Here is a 24,751-nt window from a genome sequence, read left to right on the forward strand (position 1 = left end):
ATCATTCTGTACTAGCAGGCCTAGGTCTTGAGCGCGGCAACACCTACGGATGCTGGTACAGCCTAGTTGGTGGTCAAGGGAGTAACAGCTAATAGTATGATAATGAAAGCTGATGATACAGTACCAAGATAATAATACACGAACTCCTAGCCAATTTGATTCCGAAGTAGACAATCCCCGGCAATTTCTTTCTGTTTTGTACAAGAAAGAAGAGCCGGTCCCTCCAATCGATAACCATAACACCAATTCAATAGCTCCAAATCCTTGAAGCCGTTCCAGTTTCTGACAATGCATACAGGGTAGTCCAGAACCTGAACTTCAATGTCTTCGTCGTGATCGTTGCCGCAGGAGTCCCCACTCCTTAAGACGCTTGCTAATCGTGGTACGATGAGCTCCTAGCCTATCTGCGATTTGTTGATGAGTGCAATTCGAGTCATGATTAACCATGTCTTCGGCAATTGCCTTGTGTTCATCGTCCACAGAGATGCGTCTTTTGCGTGTTCGGCGCTGCTCAAAACCTGCAGCTTGCGATTCCGTGGTAGTGGCATCTGTCGTTCCTAGTGTTGCTGACATGTCTGTCTCTGCTGTCTCGGCAGCCTTCCGTTCCCTAGCTATGATATTGCCAACAGCAGTGCGCGAGAGGTCATAGTCCTTCGCGATGTTGGCGTGTGTGACACCAGGATGAGCGAGGTAGAACTCATACAGCTGTCGCTTCTCTGCCCGAGAAAGGTCGTGACGCGGCTTCCGTCCATTTGAAGGATTGGGCTCTTCCTGCGGGTCGGGGATGGTGACAGGAGAGGATGCCGGCGTACTAATCGGTGAGGACCTGTCGCTGCTGCTAGTAGCCTTCAGTCCAAACCTCGCACCAAATGAATCCATGGTTCTGCGATACGAAGCAGCGAAAGCATCAGCAAACTGGGTTGCATATGTCGGAGTCGTCGCCGAATATACGACTTCCATGCCGTCGCTAAAGTAGTTGTTCGCTACGGTGATGCTAAGACCAGAAGTGGTTTCCATGGCGGTTGGAAAACCGTCCTCGAATTCGCCATGGGTGGGGCAGCTCTCGGTGAAGCTAGTATCAATGTCGCTGTTCGTGAAGAAGGAGACGTCCCCCAGTGGAATGTTTTCCAGTTCAAAGCTACTCGATATAGCGCCGTCCACTGTCGTTGACTGTTGAGGTGCAAGGTTAGACTATGGGTGACAAGGGGGTCGCAGGGATAGAGAAGGGAAAGGCAGAGGACGCTCGGAGAGTTGACCTACTTCAGAATACTGAACCGATTCACAAGTTCCGGAGACAGACATGTTGTTATCAGCATAGAGGAATCCTTTGCAGCTCTCGCACTCCACTTTGTCCATGACGCGTTCGGATTTGTCGCTGCAATGATACCAAGGCGCGAACGATTCGCGGTGGGAATTACCAAGGTCGTTAAAAGAAGAATCCATAGTGAATATTCGGCAGTATCAATACAAATGGCCTAAAAATATAGAGTACGATCGTCCGCAAGACTATAAAGATAAAGGTGGTCGGCCGGAGGTGAGCGTAAGACTAGTGGCCGATGGTAACGCGAGGGAGACAGAAGAAGGGCAGACAGAATGAGAATCCGCTACTTATTACTGACATCCTAAACTCTGTAGCAGACTCCTCATCAGTATATATACCACCACCGTCATTCCTAAACTAGGAACAGTCACTCCTTGATAGCTTTACTTCGCACAATGGTATTCAGTTTGTGCCCACACGCAGAATCAGCAGTAGACACATCGTCAAAATCAATAAGTATATAGTGTATCACGTCAAGAAGCAGTATGGTCCATAATGCCTCGCGCTTTGGCAGGGTGAGTCTGCCGTTCCGGAGCGCTTAGATTTCCACCGGAGCGGATGCCGATGCCGCAGTCCCACTAGCCGCGCTCAGCGAGCATCTGAAACCAATATGTCATTCTCAAGCAGCAAATGACACCGTGATATCATTTCAAGTCAGTCACCTCATTCTGACGGTGGTGTCCAATGTTGTTCTGCGTGAGAATTTGACTTTGACCGTCGACGCGACAGACGTAAACAAATCCTAATAGCCTAACCCTTACCCCTGATTCGTGAACACTACGCCAGAGCCGCCTGTCGTGCATATTCATCGCGAAATTCCAAATTCCTATCAAGCTGCTGGAGTCATGCAGATCCGGACGAGACGGCAGCACTATGCACTACCACAAGCGCAAAAATCTCCACAAATTTACTATCTGCTAAGTCGACATTCACGTTTTGTCTACAAGGATGTGCGGTGCCGAGACTGACAAGGGTGACGCACGTGCCGTCAAGTTTCCGTCATGTGACCTTTACAGTCAATTCACCCACCCACTTGTAGTATACTGAGGCCAAGGATGAAGAGAGTATGGCATACTGTTGAGCGATTACCACAGCCGTATTTTTGCATGCCATCCGACTCCTCATAATCTCGTCACAATCTGCTAACTTGTTTCGATAGTGGCAACTTTGGTAGCTTGATAGAACCCGATGCTTGATGCAGTGGAGAACTAATATAGTAATAGTGCTGGAACACCTAGCCAATTTGATTCTAAGTACACAATTCCATGCAGTTTTTCTGGCTTTGTGCAAGTAAGTAGACTTAAATTCCCAATACCGTTACCTCTAACACTAGCACAATAGCACAAATTCGCGAGAGCGTGTGCGCGATGATCAAATAGCCCAAAAAACAAAAACTGTGTAGGTCGTTCCTACTCCGACGATCCATACGCAGAAGTCCACAACCCGGACTTCAATGTCGCCGTCTTCGTTGCCGTAGGAGACTCCACCTCTTTAGACGCTTGCTAGTCGTGATACGATGGGCTCCAAGCTTATCCGCAACATTTTTGTTGCGTGCAAGCCAAGTCCTGTTCGAGGATTTCCTCGAAAATTTCCTTGTACTCCTAGCGCAAGTCGATGCGTTTCCTGCGAGCAGCGGCCTTGTTGGTTATGATAGTAACACTTTCGAAGCCGCCATGGCGGCATTATTTTGGTAGTATTGTCACCCTCGCTGCATTTCGTTCTCGCTTGCAGACATGATGTAGAGTCGTACTACATATGCCGCAGGTTTTCGCGACTTCGCCATTTGTCAGGTATCTGTTGCTGCTGACAGGGCGAAACTCGACAGTACTTGTCTGTCCTTAAGACTAAGACGGTTGTGCCGCTTTCGACACATATTGAACTTCGAAGTTATGACAAGAAAGGGGGTATAGCTGATAGCGACGTGCCTTCGCTGCTGGAGGGCTCATGCGGTGAGCCCTCAGCGCTGTCCATTTTGTTCTAAGGCTCCAGCGACGTGACGTCTTCGCTAATCGGAGAAATGTCTGCGGAAATGTACGCTGTACGGTCAGCCTATAAGGATGTGCTATTAGAAGTGCTGACAGTGTTCTCAGACTGTTCCGGTCTCGGACTAATACTGCCCCTTGTATCCTTAGGGGAGGTGAGCGCAGCTTGTATGGTGAACGAAAGCGCAGACTCGCTCGGCGAATAATCGCTATACTCCGAGTTGGTGGAGGGATATGGTAGTCCCGTGGTGGAGACCGGAAACAGCGACGGAAACAACGACGAAAACGGTGATGAATAGGTTGACAGCGTAGGCAGCTTATCGCGACGAACTTTGTGTCAAGAGGTAGTTTAAGACTCTGTGCACAAACTTGCCGAATATCGACCATGTCTTGGATTCCGCAGATGAGAGAGAGGTGGGGGGAAAATTCTTACTGATGAGCTACCCTCCAACCAGATAGAACAAAGAGTAAGTTCGTCCCATGATACGTCGTCCAAGGCGGAGGTCGCAAGTAAACAATGTTCAGAGTAGATGCCATTAGCAATCAATGGCTGCAGGAACTGTACGCGATTTGAGTTGGAGAAATTGAATAGACTGATGGATCAACATATCAGAGCAAAGAAATGTGGGTCGCAAGGACAAGTAATCACCTTGTGGTCCTTAACATGAAGTGATCCTCCGCAACACTTGCATGCCTGAACAGGCACAGTATCCTCCAGACGGTGATCAGACCTGCGGTTCCCTAGTTAGTAGGATACATGTGGGTATCCAGTGGTAATAGCGCAGAAGATCTACGGACATGATGAAGATCCATCTTTAATCAATATCAATCATCCAAACAACGAGAAGATAAATGTGGCAGGTCGAAGAGATAGCGTACGATTGTGGTTGACCGATCATGAAAAAAGAAAGAGAACAAGATAGACAGTATGGAAGTCGGTCATTGTTATACAGACCTGCACGCTAAATCAAGCACGGTTTCATTCTTCCAGTTATATTTGGCATCGAGACTCGCACTCTCGATGGGAATCTATTACCCCAAAATTCCCAAAATCAGCTGCCCCATTAGCGTTGCTACAAACAGCCAGTCTAATCACGTCAGGATACAACACGGGTATCGCACCAACAATTATTAGATTGATGCCGTTTCGAATGACCAATTGCGGTATCGCGCTGGCAGTGTTGCTTTCGCGTTCAGCGCGACTGATCGATTGTGACCAACAAGCAGAACGTGCACTAACAGAATATCCGCCCGTCACAAGAACACTGCTACCGACAGTCATGCATTGTGAATGCATCTCGTAGTCTCGGAAGTCCCAACGGAATATCCCGGATCGGCCTGATCTGCAAGTCACGCTACGGAAGCAATATCGCGACTAATGATCGGAATTAGGTGACTTGCAGTTACTTATAGATGCCGTTGCCGGTAGCCGTCGGCAATGACCCTACCGTGCGGAGGTTTTGAAGTCAAGGCTCGGAGGCGCGTAGTCGCGACTGCGCACGGGCTCCCACCGGTTGCGAGTCAGAGCTCGCCAATATGCTTAATATCGAGGTCTCACAAACTAACACAGAAATCAAAAATCTATTTTAATACTATGCACGACTCGCCCAAAAATTCTAGTCTACAAAACTAAACATTATTATGTCCACGCTCGACGTTGTTACCTCTAAGCAAACAGGCGGATACCAGCGGCAACGAGAAGCGCGACGCTAATAGCCGACGAGGACGAAGGAAGGTTCTTGAGTGCAGCGGCGACGCTGGTGGTCGCGGTGGCCGAGGCAGACGCGGTGGAGGATGTGGAGGAGTTCGCGGAGGTAGTCGAGGCGGCGGCAGAAGACGCGGAAGTGGTGACCGACGACAGAGTAGTGGCGGTGGCGGATGAGGAGGACGAGGAGGACGCGCTGCTGGTGGAGCTGCTGGAGGTGTTGCTGGAGGTGGTCGAGTTCTCCGCGCCGATGGTGGTGTTGCCAACCTCAACGGAGGGCTGGGTGTTATAGGTCTGCTCGGCTGCGAGAGCGGTGTAGTCCGAGAGGGACTCGTTCGCGAGCGGGTTGATGACACCCGTCATGCCGGACTGACAATGATACGCCTCCGGGCAGTAGAACCAGATGGGGTCAGTGGTGTTGATGCGGATGGTGTAGGTCAAGTTCTGTAGTCCAGATGAGCAAACAGTTCCACAACACGCACACATTTACACATACCACATCGCCGGTAGGACTGAGGATACCGGAGAAAATGCCGTTAACGCCAGTCGAGTCGGAGTACGGCGAGCAGGGCGAGTCATAGGTCGACTGCGCAATACCGTGGCTGCCAGTGGTGACCGTGAACACGACATAGTCGCCGACATCGGCCGTGATGGAGTCGGGCTGGAAGCTGAAAGCGTCAAGGCCGGCAGTGACCGCATGAACAGTATACGCGGACGCGGTGGACGCCATGGCCAGAACACCGGCGACAGCGACGGTAGTCTTGGCGGCGGTGGACATCGTAGTCTTCATTATGACGAGCAAAATTGAGAGAGATGGATGGTCCAGACAAGAGCCGTTGTTTGGCTTCCCGGCCGTCTATATAAGCCGTGCCATTCTCCTCTCCGGGCCACTTCAATCTGCGCACGCGCCCTGCGGCCAAGTCTGGCCCCTCGACTCCATATGCAGCACCGCAATCGCATCAGAAGATCAGATAAAAGGAGATGCCGGCGCGCAGTCTGCGCGGAGTCGCCCGTGTCCGCCTGGCTCATGAGAACGCACACCGGCCGCACGTGCGCGGGAGCGCTCTGCACGCCGCACAGCCGCAGGGTCCTGCGCCGCACGCGCTGTGGGGTCGCCCGCCAATCACGACCGCGGTGTTGTCCGCATGGTGACCGACGTTCTGCACACGAAATGCAGGTGCCGCTGTTGGTGTTCTGTTCCGCCTGGTCCAGAATACCGAAGGAGACGGCGCCCTCATAGGACCAATGGTGTTGTCGCGATCTCGTCGCCAGCCTGCACAAGTCGCGCGATCGAGACCGTGTATTCCGCCTGTTGTTCGACGACTTTGCGAAATACCGCGCGCTCGAGCAACACCGGCGTTCCTTGCTGACCGGCCGCGTTCAGCAGCACCGAGTCCTTGCCGCGAAAGTGCGACCCGTCGTTGCGCGTGAGCACACCTACCACCGCGACGAGCAGCGGCGCACGGACCCAGCACTGCGCAAGTACAAACTCCTCCACTGCCTCGGAGATGCACATCGCCGGCCGCGCGCTCTCCGCAAAGACCACACCGCTCACGAGGACCCGCCGCGCAGACGACATCCACAGTAGCAGTCGGTACATGAAACCTGTGCTCACCGTCGGCATTCCGGCGTCCGGTCCAATTTTGCATGTCCGTCGCAGTTCCGTCCCGCTCGTGCACCCGAGCGTGAACGTCTTGACGTTCGCAAACAAGCGCGGCGCAAGTGTATATATCCCGCTCGTCGACACGAAATCAGCTGCCCCATACAGCCCAGCCGGCTCCCCCGCGTCGTACGTGCAGTGCAACTCCTCCAGCGCGACAAACACAAGCGCAACAAAGCCGCCGCCGCCGCCGCCGCCGCCGCCACCACGGTGATTGCCCGCTAGTGGCCCGATGGTTGTGCGGATCATCTCGCTGAACTGCCGCATGTGCAACTTGAGCACAACCAGCGTTTCAACAAGCCTCAGCGATCGCGGGGGCCGCAGCGCGACGCCACCGGCATACTCGGTCGTCACAAAGCGCAAGTACTTGCTGCTGCTCACGCTGCTACACAGATCGCCCGTACCGCAAACGCCGCCGCCGCCGCTCGCGGAAGGCTCGCCTTGCAGTTTCTGGCGCGCGAGCACCGGATCGATAAAGTGCCAATATCTCATCAGACTGGCCCCAAGTGTAAAATACGTGACGCTCTGGGCTGGCGTGCACCGGTAATCCAACGCAAGTCGGTCCTCGTAGCCCGCCCGGCTCGAATGGATGTACTCGCACACGGTCGCGTTCCATTCCCGACTGACCTGCCGCAGCGAAAAGATGTACGGATGCGGCACCCACGAAAGAATCATGAACGCCTCTTCCCGCGCCAGCGATCCTAGACCCGGTCGTCGTCGTGGTTGGTATTCCCGCCCTGCGCTCTCTTTCGGCTGTTGCTCGTCCAGCAGACAGCCGCTACTGCTATGATCTTGTCCATTCGCCTCGTAGCGCGCTTCGCATCCTCTCGGCATCGTATCGCACTCAGATTCCACAGCATCAGCCTTGTATCTCCAGCACTATACTATTGTCGCACGCGCTCACCTGCTCATGACTGTTGTGCCGATCTGCACCAGACCACGAGTCTCGTTACCGCGTCCAGCCAGGTGCGCGCACGCACGCACATCCCGCAAACTCAATCAACCTCTTATCGCGAGCCCCAACCCACCTGCGGCTCGTTCGGTAACCTGCCGCAGCGTAGCGGAACGACCTCTTCCCTGGCCCAACCATGATTCGATTTTCCGTCTCATAAATTTCGCCGAACTATTAAAACTTACATCTCTATATACTAGTACACAGACCCACTACCTCCCAAAATATCATAGTAGTTTTTAGACGCCATTCACATAACCATAAAAATCAATAGTACATGTACCCATTATTATCCCTTGGAGGCGGCGGTGGTGGCTGTTGCTGGCCTGGCGGGCCGAGACGCTGCTGCTGTTGCTGTTGCTTCGGCGAAGATCCCGTAGCTCCCACTGCCGGCAGTGACGACGGCGGCGGCAATGACGGTGGTGGTAGCACACCTGCTTGGTGGAAACCGGGGTCATCGGAGGGTGCCATCGACTGCTGCATTTTTAATAATGGTGGAGGTGGCACGCCAGCCGAGTTGACGACGTGCTGTTTCTGTTGCTGCTGCTGTTGCGGAGGAGGCAAAGATATCGGCGATATATGCGCATGATCCACTACGCCGGCGAGTACATCGAGCTTGCGCGGGCCATAAGCTCCACCTCCCGGTGTCATCGCGGACGAAGAGACTCCAGATACCGACACAGGTGCGGGAGGAGGTGCAGATGAGGACGATGAGGCCGGTGATTCGTATGCGGACGAAGCTGTAGATGGCGCCGTCGTCGACGTAGATGATGCCGAAAGCACGCCCAACGCCGCTGCGGCAGCTGCCACAGATCCTGTGCCCTGCGTTCCGCCTATCATCCCTACCCCAGGTCCGAGCATATGCATCTCAGACAGCACATAGTCGTGCCATGTGCTATACGGGAGCGTTGTATTGCTGCCATCGGCAACGCGCGACATGTACTGCTGCTGAAGATGGCCCATCTGCTGTGGAGGCCACATCCCCTGTGGCAGTCCAGATACATGGTGCGACGGCGCCTGGAGAGCCGAGGTGTCGTACGATGCGCCGCCTGACCGCGACTGGCCGTAAGATCCGGCGAACGCGCCGTTCTGTGATTCGCCTGACCCAAGAATGCCGCTGTTCTGCGAATCTCGTAACGAGGGTGCCGACGGCTGGCCAGACCGTCCATACGCGTATGACCCGTAGGCTGACGGCTGCTGGTGCAACATCGGTTGCTGCTGCAGTGGTGGTGGTGGTGGTGGTGGGAAATGTCGCGGAGGCTGCTGCATGCGCATCTGGTGGTGCTGCTGCTGCTGCGGCGGCGGCGGCGGTGCTGACTGCCGGTACCCGTATAGATCTCGATATCGAGCCTCGAGCTTCCGAATCGTGTCCTCCGAGAGCGTGCTAACAACATCGCGCATCTTGTTCTGCGATACTGGAGTTCCCCAAGTGGCTGCGATCTCATCAATCAGACCCAACGAAATCGCAACGTCGTCCTTCACGCGTGCGATCTCCTCGAGTGTCGTGTTCTGCCGCGCCCATGCATCATAGAGAATCGTCACGAGTGCCATCAGCAAGACGGACGCGTTATACCACGTCGACTCGACGTGATTGATTTTCAGCAAACTATTCATCGTGTGCAACAGCTCCCGCGCGAGATCGGCAGCCATCGCGCTCGACACCGCGTTGAACTGCGCGTTCGGCGTTGTCGAGCCTGACGGGTGCCGGATGAACAGCCGCAGCTCGATGAACTGTAGCCACATGATCCCTGCGAACCGCTTGTCGCGCAGTTCACCTGCTGTCTCGCCACCGTGCCATGCCAGACTCTCTGGCAAGCCAGCCTGCCAGCTCTGCAGCTCGGCCTCGTAGTCAAGCACAAGACGCTCGTACTCCTCTGGCGAGGGCTTGCCGACGTCGTAGAACGATGAGTAGACCTTGTTAGAAATACGTGTCAGCCCGAAGAGTGCCAACGCAGGCAAGAACGCGCACGGCGTCTCGAGCGCGGCATAGTCTGTTTTGCCGTCGAGATACTCGTCGTCGACCGCGAGCGGCAGGGCGGTGTCGAAGCTCCGCGAGCCAAGCGCGACGGGGCGACCGAGCTTGTTGGACATCGACGTCTCTAGGGTCAACAAGCTCCAGAAGCAGCGCTTGCGCAGCTGGATCTCCGACATCGACATCGGGGATGACGGGCCGATGGTCTGGATGCTGTCGCGGTGGATGCCGAGTTGCACGGCAATCGACATCGCGAGCCGACCGAGAGTCCAGGCAGCTTGAGGACGCGGCGAGGGGCGCAGAAAGATGAGAAGCAGAACAAGCGCTTGGATAGTTGACATGTCTGGCTTGTAGAATATGTCGTGGAAGTAGGGGAATATGCGACGATAGAATACGTCCGACACCGATGTGGATCCCTTGCGATTGTTGTCGAGCTTACGCTGGTAAAGGTCGATGGAGGAGGTGATGGTTGCAAAGACCATGTTGATGATGATTGTGGTCTGCGAAGTCGGTTGGTACGACTCGTCCGTGTAGATGTGGTCGATCTCGGCACGAAGCCACGACTTTGAGAGTACGGGGATGACGGGGTGCACGACGCTGAGATAGGACTCGGTGTATAGTTTTGCCTCGTCGTATGGCGGCATCTCGACGCGCGTCGGCTTTGGCGAGGCGTAGACCTCGAAGAGATTGGTCTCGCCCAGCGTGTTTGGCGTGAGATCCCACAGCGAGAGCCGGAGCCCGAAAATTGACATCGTGGCCTCGCCCCATGACCCGATGCGATCCTCCGCAGACACGAGACGCTCGCCCACAAACACGGGGAGTCGCGTGTCATTGGACCGTTGGTCGCCGGACGGATGCTGCAGCGGCATGACCATCGACGTGAGAGACTCGATAGAGGGGAGCACGTTGTTCCCTGCCCCGGAATTGCGGCGATGGTGGTGTTGCGTCGAGCCGTGTTGCTGTTGCTGCTGCTGCTGCTGCTGCTGCTGTTGTTGTTGTTGTTGCTGTTGTTGCGCCTGCTGCTGTTGTTGTTGCGCCTGCTGCGACCATGCTGCGGTGACCTGCTCAGACGATGGCAGGTTGGCGAGATCTACACCGGGGATGACCGATACAGTGAATGTCTCGAGCTCCATCACGCGCGCACGAAGATTGCTGATCTGCTGCTCGAGGGTCTCGGTGTACCCGCGGGGTACTGCGCGACGTGAGTTGAGATCTGTGTTCGTGCACGGCACACGCGCGAGCGTGCAGGGCGTGCATGCACCGGTGGTCGCGTTGCACTTGATCTTGCGCAGCTTGCAGCGGTCGCAGGCCTAGAGATTACGAGCGTGAGTACGTCCTCAGCGAGGAGAGCCGCGGGGGAAAGCAGAACCGACCTGGCCAGTACGATTACTCTTACGCTTCGCGCTGGACTTTGTCGAGCCATGAGCGGAGGGCGACGGCGGGGGGTGGGGCGGTGGGGGGGAGGCCGCGGGCGCCGGGAAGGTCGAGGAGCCTGTGGAGCCTGCGGACATGGTCGACGGAAGGGGGAAGGAGGCGCCGGCGAGGGCCGGAGAAGGCGAGGTCGTGGCGCGGTCGCGAGGGTGCGATAAGAAGGACCGGCGCGGTGGAGGGGGGCGCTGGGTGGGAGGGAGGGAGGGACGGAGGGAGGGAGGGAAGGAAGAGAAGCGCGAACAGCGGGCAACAACAACACGCAGATAGCACCAGCGGTGAGCAGCAGCGTCGCCGTCGACGAATGTTCCTGTTTGCTTTTTGCGTCAGAAGGCCGCGAAGAAGTTATGCGCGCGTTCTGAAAGCACCGCCGCCGGGCGCCAGAGCGCAGAGTCCGACCACAGGCACCCTCACCCAGCCACTGCTCCAGTTTCGCTGCTTTGAGCGCTCCGCCGCCGTCTGCGCCCGCGTCGTCCAGTGCGCTCTCCGGCCGCAGTGGGCGTCCCCGACGCGCACGCACCTCGCCCCGCTCTGTCCCCGCCGCCGCGCCCAGCTGCAAGACCTAGCGCCCTGTCGCCTTCACTCGTCCCGTCTCCGCCGCGCTCCTCCCCTGTCTGTCCATCCGCGTCGTCGATGTCGTCTGCCCCGCACTTCCCGTCCGCCACGGCACTTCCCGCGGGTGCGCAGGTGCGGGACGCGCCGCCGAGGGCTACCGCTCTCCACCGCTGCGGCGGGTGGAAGTTGCCGCGCTGCCAGCCAATCCAGTGCATGCTGCGCCACCGCCGCACCGCCACGCTGGGCCTGGAGATTGCCGCTGTCAACTCCGCCCTGCCGCGCCGCAGCGTAGCCCTAGCCCTATCCCGCTAAGCCGTCCGCGGGCTAGCGCGGGCTGGTGCGGGCCGCTCCGTTCCCACAACTCCTGGCTTCCTCGGCATTTCGCGCTCCTGTCGCGCTGAACTACGGTATTCCGCAACCACAAGTGGTCGCGCGCTTTTTGTACAAAAAGAGACTTTAAGCCCAACAGCAGCACCAACACCCGCGCACAAAATAAACATCCGGCAAATCAAAACACCATTTAGAACACCACCCGCACACGCGCGCCCCGCCAGAGGCCCGTCCCGCTCCCGTACGTGCGCACGCGGCCACTCCCGCCGACCTGCATCCCCAGGTTGTCGGCGCTCTTTTCCGACATCGTCACCCCCCAGCCTGGCGCCCCCGTCGCGGTCCACGCAAAGCTCATCCCCCGCAGCGGCATCGTCACGTTCTTGCACTGACTGATATCCAGCAGCTCAAGCTTCTCGCACCCTGCGCCCACTGCATCCACTCCCGCGGCCGTCACCCGCACGCACCCGCGAACCGAGAGTTGCCGCAGCTCCTGCAGGTGTAGCGCCACCGCCCGCAGGCTCGCATCCGACACTGCAGACCCGCAGAACGCGAGGTTCAACGCCCGCAACTGCGCGCACCCCAGCGCTAGCACTTCCACACTCACGTCCGACAGCGCGCAGCAGAACGACACATCCAGCTCTTGGAGGCTCTTGCACGCGCTCGCCAGCGCGATGATCGCCTTGTCCGTCAGAAACGTGCAGTCTGCCAGGCACAGCCGTGTCAACCGCGGAAACTCGCGCTGTGCCCAGTACCCAAACCCGGCGTCTGTCACCGTTGTGCATCGCGTCAAATTCAGCCACTCCAGCCGTGCCGACGCATGCACCGCCAGATGGTGTATCGACTTGTCCGTGATGTGCTTGCAGTATCCCAGCGAGATCCGCTTCAGCTTCGGACAACCTACCACCGTTCCCGCCGGCGGCGCGCCCGGCACCACACTCGCAGACTCTGGCACAACCCAACCCACCATCCGCGCCAGTGTGGCGTCGCCCACTTTCCTGCAGTTCGATAAATCAATCTCCTCGAGCGTCTTTGCGATCCCCGGCGCCGTCAGCTCCATGATCGCCATCCCGCTGACTTCCCACGCCGACCGCATCCGAAACACACGAATGCCCTTTCCGATCGAAGACACAAGATGCGCGAACCCTTCGTCTGACAAATGGAAGCAATTTGAAATATCCACAATCTCCGGCCTGCTGCCCGCGAACGCGGCAATCGACTTCATCGTCGCGTCGTACATCCGCGTGTTGTATGGCGACAAATCCAGCACTTGCAAAACTTCTGGCATCCCCAGAAGCAGCTCCCGCCAGTGCTTGTTCACGCGCAGCAGCCGAACCTGGTCCTGTAGTCCCAGCCGCGAAAACACGTTTACAAGTATCGCGTCTGGTAGTATTTCTCCGCCATGGCCTGCGCCCCGTCGCGCGCGCTTGTGTCGTGTAAAAAGCCCGTGCTCCGCCGAGAGACTCGCCTGGCGTCGCGAATGTCGTCGCGGAGCACTACCGCCGCCACCTTCCTCCTTGGCCGGCGACGGCGACCGTGACGACGACTGTGAAGAATTAGATTCCGATCGCGACAACGACGTGCCCGACGACAACGACGACGGCGACGTGCTCAAATTCAGTCGTCCAATGCCCTCTGTTGACAAGGTTGACGATGTAGTCTTCGATCCGCCTGCCAAAATCGGCATCTCGAAGGTGCTGGCCGTCCTGCTCAGCGGGAGGCTCAGCGGATCGGGGTCGGCAGGCTTCTCCACCTCCGCTATCTCCTCCTGCGTAGGCGACATTGACGTGCCCGCAACGGTATACTCGCCAATCCCGCCCGCTACCATCCGTTCCCGTGCTGTCCGCTCGATTGACTGCTGTATCTTCGGGTACTGCTCCATAACCGTCCGCAGCGCCGCGCTCGTGAGCACAAGGCACTCCGCCATCGTCACCGATCTTACCGACGCCGTCCGTGTTGGCGCAAGTGACAGAAAAGTAACCTCACCAAAATGCGCGCCTTTGCCTAGCCTCGCCTTGATCTGCTGCGTCCGCTCGTCGATCACCTCGACGATCCCGGACACGACAAAAAAAATCTCACGCCCGGGAGAGTCTTGCCGCAGTATGTACTCGAAGGGCGAATGTCGCGTCGGTTCCACTGTCAGCGCGAGATCATGTAGAATGTCGCTAGGAAGCGTCGCGAACAACTCGATCTCTTTAAGCAGTTCGCGAATCACAACGCCGGTATACGGCATATCTGACAAAATCGTCGGCGTCGTGTCTTCCGTTATAATCACAGGTGTCTCCATCTGTGCCGCCGCTGCCGAGGCCACCGTCTCAGTGACGCTGGCACGGCGCTCATACGATTTCTTCGCCTCTGCGGCCTTGCTCTTCTCCAGTAGACTCAACCGCTCTTGCGCCTCCTCTCTGAACGCGCGCTCGATCTCGGGAAACTGCGGTAGCACGTCGTTGAGTGCCTCCTTTGTAAGCACGACGACCATACCTTTCGTGCATGCAACAATTGACGCCGTGCGCGGGCGATCAAACAATATCCCGATTTCGCCGAAAAAGGCGCCTGCGTTGAGCTCTGCATACACACTCTCGCCGTCGCGCGAGGTGACCATAACCGCGCCGCGAACGATCCAGTACATCGCGCGTGCATCCTCACCTTCAGTAAGCTGGTCACTAGTTAGATTCTACCCAGCCAAGGGAAACATCCACACGCCACTCACGATATACTCCTGCGGGAAGAAGAACTGCGGCCGTAGCTTTTTGGCAATCGCAAGTAAGAAGCCGTCCGACGCCTCTGCAAATAGTGGGAACGAGCGCAGCCGGTCCCAGATTTCTAGCGGCATGCCGTTCTGGTCGTGCATCGACAGCGGCGATGGTCGTACTGGCGCGTGCGACTTGAACGGCGCGCCAGAGTACGGCACAGTGGGTTCCTCGATGCGAGCTGACGACGACGATCCCGACTGCGGTTGTGGCGAAGCGCTGCGAGATGAGCGAGAATGCGGCGCGGAGCGGCCGCTGCGGGTGTGTAGGCGCGCGCCGCTCATGTTCGATATCGGGGGTGATGGGGTGTGTGAATGGGGTGTCGTCGAATATAGATATAGCGAAACTGGTCGAAAAAGCAGATCGCGGGTATGACTAGTAGTAGTACTAAGGCAAGTTCAATCAGTCAAGCCAGTTGGACTACGCTGCCTGGAGGTGGTTGTTGGTACGTGGGTGTAAGGCGCCCCGGCGAGGCGTGCGCCGCGATGCGCGATGCGATGACCGCCGCGATGCGATGAGGCGACACACACACGCACACGGGCAGCAGCAGAGTGAGCCCTGCGTGTGCAACTCCTTGGTGCGGCTATGCGTTGGACAAGATCCGGGGGGAGGAGGGGAACACCAAACACACAGTCGGCGGTGCGCTCACATGTGCGGAGACGTGCGTGAACTGCGTATGCGGTTGTCGAGAGGGGCCGTAGGGCGTCGAGGAGATGGGAGCGCGTGTGGTGAGCGGGGCGTGGGGGCGGGCAGCGCCCAGGGCTGCGGTGGGGTGTGTGGCGGATGCGCCGGTAGGCCAGCTGACGGGGGTGTGAAGGGAGGGCACGAAGGGCACGAAGAAGGAGGAGGAGGAGGAGGAGGAGGAGGAAGAGAAAGGAGAAGAGAAGAGCATCGCAGGTCGTCGCGACGCCGTCTGTCGCGGGCAGCAGCAGCAGCTGCTGCTGCACGGCGGGAGGCCTAACGGGCTCCCCGCGCGCGTGCGCCCATCGCGCGATCTCACCACCTTCGCTGCTCCCAGCCACCCACACCCTCCCGGGGCCACCCCTTCCCCGCAGTCTTCTCCCCGCAACGTCCATTGCCCGCACAGCGCGTGGCCCTGGGCCACTCTGGTACCGAGAAGCACGCTGCCCGCTCCCCGGCCACCTTCGCGGCTCGCCCTGCATTGCCTTCCGCTCATGCGTCATAGGCTCCGGTCACAGGTCCACGGCACCAAACTAAACTGCCCACGTGTCAAATCACGTGATTGGCGCCGTTGCTGTGACTGCGACTTGTGACCACGCCCTAGCCCGCTTACGAGTCTTCCCCAACTTTCTCGTCGCAAGCTAGCACTCGCTCTCGTCATTCATTCACATTAATTCACTCGACTAATACATTTACACAAAACGAGTGCTTTGCAGATACAAGCACAAAAAACGGCGTTATTACGGCGTGCAGCTACCTCTTCCTACCTGTAGCTGGAAAACACATGTCTCTTCTCTCATCGTACCACTTACACAATAGACTAATTTATATCGAAGAACACAGAACTAAGCGCACACAAAGATTTTTTTGCTCAGAAGCGACTTCGGCGTGATGTACTGGTCGTCAAAATACTCGCACCATCGTCCGCAGTCGCGCCGGCCCGCTTCTCCTTGGACTTGAACCCGTGTCTCAGGAAGGACGCCCCTTTGACCACACCGCCGGCGGCAAAGCCGACGCCCTTGATGGGCGCAGCGACCACCATGCCGGGCACTGCCAGTGTGCCGCTCAGCGCCGCCGTGCCCTTGATTGCCTTGACAATGTAGTCCGGTCGGAACTGCAGCGAAACCCGCACCTGTCCCGACGCGCCGTCCAGAGTAAGGATCTGCTGCTCGCTGTTCATCGGCTGCAGCTTCGCAATGTCGATTAGCGACCCGCCGAGGAAATCGTCGTCCGCTGGACCCATGTCCCAGTCGTAGACCTTCAGCTCCAACTTCGCGCTTATCCGACTCGAAACTGGCATTTGGAACGACTCGTTCCACGTCGGATTCAACGTCTTCTTGATCACCTTGGTTTTAAATACCTTCTCGCCGTTGAGCTCCAGCACGCAGTACGGATCAGACTTGCCTCGTCGGTCCGCAGCAGGCAAGCTCGTGCCATCAACCATAGTGATCATTAAGATCCCCTGGTTGTCGAACGTCTCGATCGGCGACAGAACCATCTTCACCGGGACGTACTTGAACAGGAACTCAACCGAGTTGGCTCCGCCCACATCACCAGACACCGCTGCCAGAGGAATGCTCACGGCCTTGTTGTATCCTTGCTTCAGGCGCGCAAGCGTCGATCCCGTGAACTCTGCAATAACGTCATCCGTGTCGCTCCGCTTCGCCGTGTCCTTGGTAACTGCGCGAATCGTGATCTTCGAGAACTCAAGCTCGCGGATAAGGCCATCTCCAACCTCCTCGAACTTGGACTTCCGTCCGTGAGAGCGTCCGGTGACGTACGAAGGATAGAGCTGATCGTCAAAGAACACCTGAATATACACGTCCGGCTTCGAGAACGTGCCGCTCATGATCTTGAACACAAGCAGACCGCTCTGGTACTGCACTAGCTCCTCGATGCCAAGTCGAAGCTTCTCCGGCTCCTGTGACTTCGGCTCCTCAACAATCGGAGCAGGCACGGGCGGAGTCGCACCATTAGCGCCCGCCTTCTTCGCGGCCTCCTTGTCGGCCTTAGCCTTGGCATCCGCCTTCTTCTTCTCCTCATCATCGCGCTTCTTCTTCTCCTCGGGCGTCATCGCGGCTTCCTTTTCTTCGGCCTCCTTCTTGATCCGCTCCTCCTCCGCGATGTCATCGGGATCCATGATGCTAACCGACGGGAAGAACGACGCGGTGTACAAAAGCTGGCCCTTGGGTGCCCGACCAGGCATAGTAAGCAACGCCGTCCGCTCGGCGTTATCGTCGAACGTAACATACTCGCCCTTCTCATTCTTCTGGATAAGTTTCGATGCATCCAGAGCAGCCTCGCCTAGCAGTCTGTCCTTGCCAGTGCTCTCGGCGTCCATAACTTCAAGCGAGATCTTCTCGTTGGGGCCGGTAATAGTCGCGTAGATGACTTCATCCCACTCGGGGTTGAGCTCGCCGTAGATAGTGATGGTCTGCGACTTGTGGTAGTTGTTAACCATAGCTCGCACGTAAGGGTCGACCTTGCCGACGGTCTCGAGATTGCGCAAGTCGACAGCCTTCTTGACGTGGAAGCGAAGAACACCAATCGGTGGAATGTAGCCTCCAGAGCCAGAGATACCGGCCATAGCGACAGGCTTCCATTGCGCGGTCATGCGAATGCGGCCACCCGGGTTCATGCGGAACCAGTCGTTACCCTTCTCGTTCTCGGCAAGAAGATCGGAGAGTTTGACCTTATAAGACGCGATATCAGCAGAGCCAGACAGCTCCTTGTCGGTGCGAATAACAATGGTCAACGTCGTGGCAATCTTGTTGGTAACAAGAACCTCGTGGGCCTCGTCCCAGATGGGAGTGGTAGTACGCTTCATGAGCTTGGTGGTGTGTACCTCCTTGCCATCGACGTAGTAAACCGCAAAGGGGTTGAAGCCGCTTGCACCGAACGCCTTGCGAGCGGCCTGGTCGAGCTCCTTGCATTGATGAACGGTGAAGCGCAAGATACCGGTGTTGAGTTGAGGCGGCGGCTCGATTGTGCCGTCCTCGAGCTTCTTGCCGGTCTGGACAGGGAAGTAGCGCGCATCGAAGATAAGGTCGCCGCGCTCCTTGCCGTTCTGCACAATCTTGCCGACGACGTTCTCCATCTCGGGTTCGGACTGCAGCTGCTCAAGCGGGAAAGTAACGGTGCCGATAGGCTTGTCCTTGCGCATGTCATTGAAGTCGAGAACGTTGAGATTAAGAGCCTCGCTGAGCGACGAGACAAGGATGAGCTTGGTCTCGTTCCACTTGGGCGTGTTGGTGTCGAACTTAGTGGACGTACGCGCGAGTTCCTTGTCGCCACCAAAGGTGAGCTTGACGTAAGGATCAACGGTATTGCCGATGGAGTCGCTGCCCTTGAGATTGCGCGTGTTGTAGATTGTGACAGCGAGGACGCCGTTGGCGGCGTCATTAGGGCCACCAGCGAGCATCTGCTGAACGTTGACCGTGAAGGCGTTGGGATCGTAGAACATGGGGCCGAGGTTGTCGTGGACCATGCCCTTGATAAAGCCCTCGAGACCGGGGATAAAGTTGATATCAAAGCCAAGAGTCTCACCGCCAATAGGCTTGAGCACGAAGTCAAAATAAGGCGGACGCAAGAACGAAACACTTGCTGTCTGGATGTGCGGGAACGAGGTAATGAGCTTGATCTTGACCTGGATAAGACCCTTGAAAGCCATATCCTGGACGAGAACAGGCATGCCGGTAGAGATGACGCCCTTGCCAATACGGACAGCGAGCTCGACGAGCGGGTTCACCTTGTCCTTGAGCTGGCGGGAGGTGAGATCCTCTATATCGTTGGGAGTGAACGAGAAGCCCCAGTCCATGACGATGATGTCCTCCTCAGTCTTGGGGTAGGTGCGAACAAGATCAATGCGCGGCGGCTTCGTGCCGAGAGTGAAGCGCTTGAGCTCGAGACCGTCGATCGGGGTGGGAGTAGCAGTGCCGGAGAGGACCTGGTTGGTGGTGTCGATGACCATCGCGTTGAGGGTAGGCAGGTAGATAGCCCAGAACTTGACAACGAAGGAATTGAGCCACTCCATGGTCTCGGCGTCAGTCTCGAGCTTCGTCATGGCGGACTCGCGGGCGAGATCATCGCGGACGTTGCGGCGGACACGCAGGATCGAGGTACGATAGTAAGTCGACGTGAAAGCGCAGATGATGGTGAGCCAGATCAGACCACCACCGAAGCGGGCGACGAGCCAGGAGAAGAACGCGGTGACAAAGATGATGGCGGCGTTGTGGTACCAGTCGCCGTAGAACTTGTCCTTGAGGTAGGTCTCTAGGAAGGTGGTGCGATCTCGGAAGTCGTCGTCATCGAACTCCTCGGCGAGATCGTCGACCCAGGCGCCGGCGTTGAGGCGCTTGCGTCTCTCCTTCTTCTTCTCAACGTGCGCTGTGTAACCTGCCGGCATAGGCGGAGGGTCACGATGCATGTCCCAGAGAGGGTCCGGAGGAGGAGGAGGGCGCTCGGTCTTCGTGAATCGGCGTGTAAGCATCATGACTGAAGAGAGGAGAAAAACGGGGGGGGAGGGGAAATTACACTGACGGCGCCGAGTGTGCCGATCTCGATGGCTTTGCCAGCGACCTGCGTATGGGACATCAGCGTGAGCTGGGAGCGTCACCAGAGGGAGTACACCCAGGGGTGGGCGCCCTCGTGGCAGGGTAGGCGATCATCGACAGACCCCACGTCACGACTCCGAGACCGTGCTGCGGCTGCGGAGAAGTTGCGCGGGCGCGATCTCAGCCCAGGGCGGGGGAAGAAGGGGAGACACGTACGTTCGTCGCCGCGCCGATGGTAGTGCCAGCAACATTGCCGACAGCGCCCAAGGTGGAGCCGGCGACGCTACCGACGGCACCGAAGGTCTTGCCGAAGACGGACTTGTGCTTGCCGTTGGAATTCCCGTCGCTCATGATGGCGGGCGGGAAGAGGCGTGGAGGGACGGGGAGCGCGAACAAGCGGAGGAGGGCGGCGAAAGGAAGGACGGCGCTACCGGGAAAGGAAGGGAGCGCGGTGAGGCGGGGAGTTAAGTAGCGGGGGCGTGAGAAGGCGGCGGGAGAGCAGGGGCGGCGCCGCGAAGAAGACGAGGAAGCGCGCCGTGAGTGGCCATCCCGCGCAGGATTCGTGCTTTCCCAGATGCCTTCTTCTCCGCCGCGTTCGCGCCATCCTTCTCCGCTGCACCGCTCCCCGGCCCGCCGCCACCATCCCCGCGCCGATCGCGCACACGCTTCTGTACTCTTCTTCTCGCTCTTCTTCGCGCTGTTGCTTCGACCTCGTCCCTCTGCCCTCTGCATGCCCCAGCAAGCAATCAGCGGTCCGCCGCCGCACAGACGGGTTAGGGCCGTGCGAGCGGTGGCTGGTGCGTCTGCCGTCTGCGGTATAGCGCCGCGCACGCGCCAGGCCCGTTGCGCGTTCTCTGCGGCGGCGAAGCCATGGGTCGCCGGCGAGCATTTTCCGTCTCCGCCGCCCCCTCTGCTGCTGGGCACCGCGCCCGATCTGCGGCGCGGACGCGTGGCAGGCGGCCGCCGCCAGCCGCCAGTCGTGCGGGCGTCCGCGGCGTGGGCGCGAGGAAGCAGTGCTGTGGGAACGCGCGAGGGGCGCGGACGGGGTCGTCGACTTGAAACAGCGCGCGGGCTAGGTGAGCAGCAGCCAGACCGGGGCAGGCAGCGCAGAACTCAGCCCGCGAAGGGGACTTGTCGCGTCGTCTGACAACTCGCGCTTCCCCGTCACAGCGCCCTGTTTTTCCACCGGCGATCGCGGCAGCGTGCTCGTCTCTGGACCCTGGGCCCGTCGCCAGTCAGCTTCGACAGCACCGCGGCCTCGCGACGGCGGCGGGCAGCGCGTCGCGGGCCCGGTCGTGCAGCCACGCCGGGGTCTCGCCTCGACGCCCCACTTGCGTCACCTGGCCGCACCAGCCACGGCCCTGGCAATCAATCTCCTCCTGCCCTTCCAGCTTCTCCAGCGGCTTCTCTGTCTTCGCCGCGCCGTGTGCCGTGCAGCGCCCGACGTGCCAGACTGCGCCCACGTGACGCCTCCTTCTAGAAGCACTCGCTGAGCCTTCCCTCCAACGGCCGCGTGCCGCGTGCTCGACCCCAGCCGTCTACGCCCGCCGTCTCGTCGGCCTGCCACTGCCCTGCGCTACCGAAACACTACCAGCTGCGCCGCCTGCACCGCCTCGCTCGGCCCGTAGCCTAACCAGCGCTAGCTGTTTTTCTTGTCGCAGCGATGCGATGCGCATCGCTCGGCGGCGCTGGAAACCACAAAACTTGCTTCTATGCGGTAACAGTCTATCATGCAACGATCACAATCTCACAGTCGCCCGCGAACCACAACTCCGAACGCGCGGGAGCGCATGCAGCTGTCCACGACTCGCTCCGCGCGAATCGTCTCCAGAGGCGCCGTAATATTGCTTGCAGGCGGCGCCTCTGCGGACGTGTGCCACACGGTAAAGCTGTCGGGGCGGATGTGCGGACCCCACACCCCGTGCTCTCCCCCCTGCTCGAAGATCTGGTCCATGCTGTCCACGCAGTAGCACGCATACCACACATGTCCGTACGAGCTTCTTGTCCCGTTCGTCGTATGCGTCCGTCGAACTTGATATGCATCGCTAACCATTCTTGGCTTCCTCTCTGACAGTGTCAGACGCTGGGTTCCAACCCTGTCTCTTGCACGTTCGCCGCTCTCGGCGTCGCTGTTCTTCTCCTCAGTTTCCTCCTTCCTGCCCTTATCTTTGCCCTCCGCTGCGTTGAGATCAGAGTCGTCAGAGTCATCGGCTTGCTCCTCCTCGCTGTCGCCAGCGTCTTTAAACTCCGTGTCGAGACGGTACCCCGTCTTAATTCCAACTCCGGTGTACTCCACCTTGGCACCCGCCGGTAGCGCCATGACTTCCACCGCAAACATGCCGCCTGCCGCCATCAGACCCTCCTCTGTCGCGACCTGCACCGCTGCGTTCGCCGCCTCTTCGTCTGTCGCGTAGGCAACCAGGTAGTACATCTTCAACTCTCTGTCGCCGGCCATCAAAGTGTCAATCGACCCTTGAAGCGCATATCGCAGATTCTGCAGCGCCAGCTTCGCCTGTCCGCGCACGCCGTCCTGTTCGTACAGCGTCATCGACTTCGGCACAAGCGGAATTTGGCCTGCCAACCACACAGACTCGCGCATTGTAATCGCCTGCGAATACGGGCCAATGTTCGCCGGCGCCCAGTAGCTCCGGCTCTGTACGTGCATTCCCTGTCGCTCAGCTTCAAGTGCCATGATCGTAGCCACTGCAGTAAGAGAAACGCGAACACCCGCGGGTAGCCTTCCACACACGCACACGCGTGCCGGCGGATTTGCCTTCTCCTGTGGCACTGCGAAGAACTGTTTGTACGCGGCATTTGCGGCGGCAAAATTGTTGATGTCGGCCAGAATCAGCGTCACGGACGCGATTCCGTACTTGTCCATCAAGCAAACATCAGTGGGTAGCTCATCAGACCGAGCTTCTGCCAACCTATTTTCGAGCTTCTCAAACACCCGGTTGATCTCAATCTCAAACGTCGGCGCCGAACTAGTAATGTTGGGCAAAACGATCACATACGGACTCTGGGGATCCGTCAGTATCGGTAGCCGTGGCATATATCCGCTGATCGGCGTCATGTCCTCTCTGTCGTCTTCATCATCTTCTCGCGGCGAGTCCAGCAGCGGCGGGACGGCGACTCTACCCTTCCATGCATCGCCTTCGCTCTCCCGCGGCACGGTATGTGCCGCAAGCTTCAGATACGCGACTCCCCCGTGCGGATCCTTAACCACCGCCGTCTTGTCAACCACAATGCTCGCCTTCGTGAACGCTGGGCAGTCCAGCACCAGCGTCTCGTACTCCCCGCCTTCGCCGCAGATATGACTGCCGTAGATGTCATGTAACCGATGTAAATCCCCGCGCACCTGTGCGAGCGAGCGGCCAAGGTGCCGTTCAGCAGTGAGATCCGCGCCGGCGACCTTGACCAAAATTGCATGCACGCCTGCCGCAATCATCTCATCAAGCAACGCCGCCTGGTCCCGGCGCCACAGGTATGCAAGTGACACTAACCCGAGACGCGCGCAAACATTCTCAACACGAACACGCTGATACGTCGACAATATCGCGCCGATAGAGACCCCCTCAACATCCGGATGCTTACGCTTCACATCTAGCAAGAGCTCGTACATATCTTCCGTCTCGTCCCTCGCCGTGGTCGTGTAGTACAAGCCCTTGGCCACCGCCATGCCCTTCGTCACGCGACGATAGAGCGGTACGCCAAAGCACTCCGCGTATAGAGGTAACACTGTGTGGCCTACGGTCTGGAACATGAAGCTGTCGAGTTCATGCACTCGCGGCTGGCCCGCCGGTGGCGACGGCGGATGTAGATTCGCGAGGGCAACGAGTTCATGGCCATTGACGATGCAGTGGCATGCATTATAGCATGAGTCTTTGCCGCCGGACAATAGCGCAACGAATTTCATCCTAAGCGCGTGTATTAGTACCCTATCTACACTACCACTACAAACTAACAGAGAGACAATGAATATGTCGCGATTCTTCTATGGCAAGCACCGATCTCAATAAAGCAGCAGTGCCCGCCTCAAACTGACCGACGTGTACTCTTGCATCCGCATGAAACTTCCCCGCACCGAAAGCCAAGAAAAATGGGTATTTTGTCTGGCTCGCGTACTGGAAGATCCAGGCAGGGAAAGCGGTGCTGATATTGCTGCGGTGAAACGCAGGACAGGAAAAGGAAAAAAAAGTTGTAATCATAGAATTGGCTACATACTGGAAACGATGAATGTGAAAGGCGGTTTGTACGGACGACGACGTGTGAGTTGACGATCCTGCAGCAGCTGATGTTCAGAGCGGCAGCTGTGAAATTTTCAGTAACCCCGAGAAACATTGCGCTGGCCTGAGCCGCGCAATCCACGTGATTGCGGCACTTGCCGTTGGAAGTCTGAGAGCCCTGCGGCACGTCGAATCAAGGTATCACCCATGCTCGTCCCCGCTGCTCGTCCGCACAGCACACGAATGGAAGCAGACGGTTCTCTCTTTACGCTCGTTCTTCTTCGCAGTGCGCTCAGCGCTTCACGCAAGCCTGCGCCTAATTTTTATGATACCTGTATATCACACCTAGAAATTTCACTCTTGGCCGCGAATCACATCTCTACGCATGCCACCGTATGTTGCTGTCAACTATCTGCTCCACACAATCGTCTCTATCGGCATCTCGTGACATTTGCTGGCGATATTACGCGGCACCTCTGCAGACATGTGGTACCCTGTAAAGCTCTTCAAATGAATTCTAGGTTCTTGCCCTTCTTTGTGTATTCCCTCTGTTCTGTCATATTTCCTCCATGATGTCTACAAAGGAGTACACATATTCCCCTCATCAGTATGAAATTCTTGTCCCGTTCTCAGTGTGCT

At 57.9% G+C, this 24,751-nt stretch overlaps 8 protein-coding genes across 8 annotated transcripts; all 8 read right to left on the reverse strand.

Moving 5' to 3' along the window:
• Window positions 1-318: 318 nt before the first annotated feature.
• Window positions 319-1,443, reverse strand: V1518DRAFT_405482 (uncharacterized protein; the record flags this gene model as incomplete). Its single annotated transcript, XM_066901919.1, has 2 exons — window positions 319-1,170; window positions 1,261-1,443. The coding sequence occupies 2 exons, from the start codon at window positions 1,441-1,443 to the stop codon at window positions 319-321; spliced, it is 1,035 nt and encodes a 344-aa protein (XP_066759271.1).
• A 3,335-nt stretch (window positions 1,444-4,778) lies between these two features.
• V1518DRAFT_268594 (Cupredoxin) lies at window positions 4,779-6,020 on the reverse strand. The gene is made up of 2 exons (XM_066901028.1): window positions 5,505-6,020; window positions 4,779-5,452 (listed from the first exon to the last, which is right to left on the reverse strand). The coding sequence occupies exons 1-2, from the start codon at window positions 5,796-5,798 to the stop codon at window positions 4,970-4,972; spliced, it is 777 nt and encodes a 258-aa protein (XP_066759272.1). The 5' UTR covers window positions 5,799-6,020; the 3' UTR covers window positions 4,779-4,969.
• A 222-nt stretch (window positions 6,021-6,242) lies between these two features.
• Window positions 6,243-7,758, reverse strand: V1518DRAFT_405484 (uncharacterized protein; the record flags this gene model as incomplete). Its single annotated transcript, XM_066901920.1, has 3 exons — window positions 6,243-7,547; window positions 7,573-7,595; window positions 7,653-7,758. The coding sequence occupies 3 exons, from the start codon at window positions 7,756-7,758 to the stop codon at window positions 6,243-6,245; spliced, it is 1,434 nt and encodes a 477-aa protein (XP_066759273.1).
• V1518DRAFT_416574 (fungal-specific transcription factor domain-containing protein) lies at window positions 7,685-11,106 on the reverse strand (the record flags this gene model as incomplete). Its single annotated transcript, XM_066904079.1, has 2 exons — window positions 7,685-10,902; window positions 10,966-11,106. The coding sequence occupies 2 exons, from the start codon at window positions 11,101-11,103 to the stop codon at window positions 7,888-7,890; spliced, it is 3,153 nt and encodes a 1,050-aa protein (XP_066759274.1). The 3' UTR covers window positions 7,685-7,887.
• Window positions 11,107-11,936: 830 nt separating this feature from the next.
• On the reverse strand, window positions 11,937-14,634 carry V1518DRAFT_416577 (uncharacterized protein). Its single transcript, XM_066904080.1, has one exon. It carries the CDS (start codon window positions 14,529-14,531, stop codon window positions 12,096-12,098), a length of 2,436 nt encoding a protein of 811 aa, XP_066759275.1. The 5' UTR covers window positions 14,532-14,634; the 3' UTR covers window positions 11,937-12,095.
• A 188-nt stretch (window positions 14,635-14,822) lies between these two features.
• Window positions 14,823-15,949, reverse strand: V1518DRAFT_268718 (uncharacterized protein). The gene has a single exon (XM_066901029.1). The coding sequence runs from the start codon at window positions 15,834-15,836 to the stop codon at window positions 15,051-15,053; it is 786 nt and encodes a 261-aa protein (XP_066759276.1). The 5' UTR covers window positions 15,837-15,949; the 3' UTR covers window positions 14,823-15,050.
• Window positions 15,950-15,978: 29 nt separating this feature from the next.
• V1518DRAFT_416582 (C2 domain-containing protein) lies at window positions 15,979-20,600 on the reverse strand. The gene is made up of 3 exons (XM_066904081.1): window positions 20,103-20,600; window positions 19,867-19,911; window positions 15,979-19,798 (listed from the first exon to the last, which is right to left on the reverse strand). The coding sequence occupies exons 1-3, from the start codon at window positions 20,235-20,237 to the stop codon at window positions 16,205-16,207; spliced, it is 3,774 nt and encodes a 1,257-aa protein (XP_066759277.1). The 5' UTR covers window positions 20,238-20,600; the 3' UTR covers window positions 15,979-16,204.
• A 979-nt stretch (window positions 20,601-21,579) lies between these two features.
• On the reverse strand, window positions 21,580-24,187 carry V1518DRAFT_416584 (uncharacterized protein). The gene is made up of 2 exons (XM_066904082.1): window positions 24,111-24,187; window positions 21,580-23,803 (listed from the first exon to the last, which is right to left on the reverse strand). The coding sequence occupies exon 2, from the start codon at window positions 23,800-23,802 to the stop codon at window positions 21,634-21,636; it is 2,169 nt and encodes a 722-aa protein (XP_066759278.1). The 5' UTR covers window position 23,803; window positions 24,111-24,187; the 3' UTR covers window positions 21,580-21,633.
• Between the last annotated feature and the right edge of the window lie 564 nt (window positions 24,188-24,751).

The sequence above is a fragment of the Limtongia smithiae genome (assembly GCF_038497785.1).
Source record: "Limtongia smithiae strain NRRL Y-17922 unplaced genomic scaffold V1518scaffold_6, whole genome shotgun sequence".
NCBI classification, from domain to species: domain Eukaryota; kingdom Fungi; phylum Ascomycota; class Lipomycetes; order Lipomycetales; family Lipomycetaceae; genus Limtongia; species Limtongia smithiae.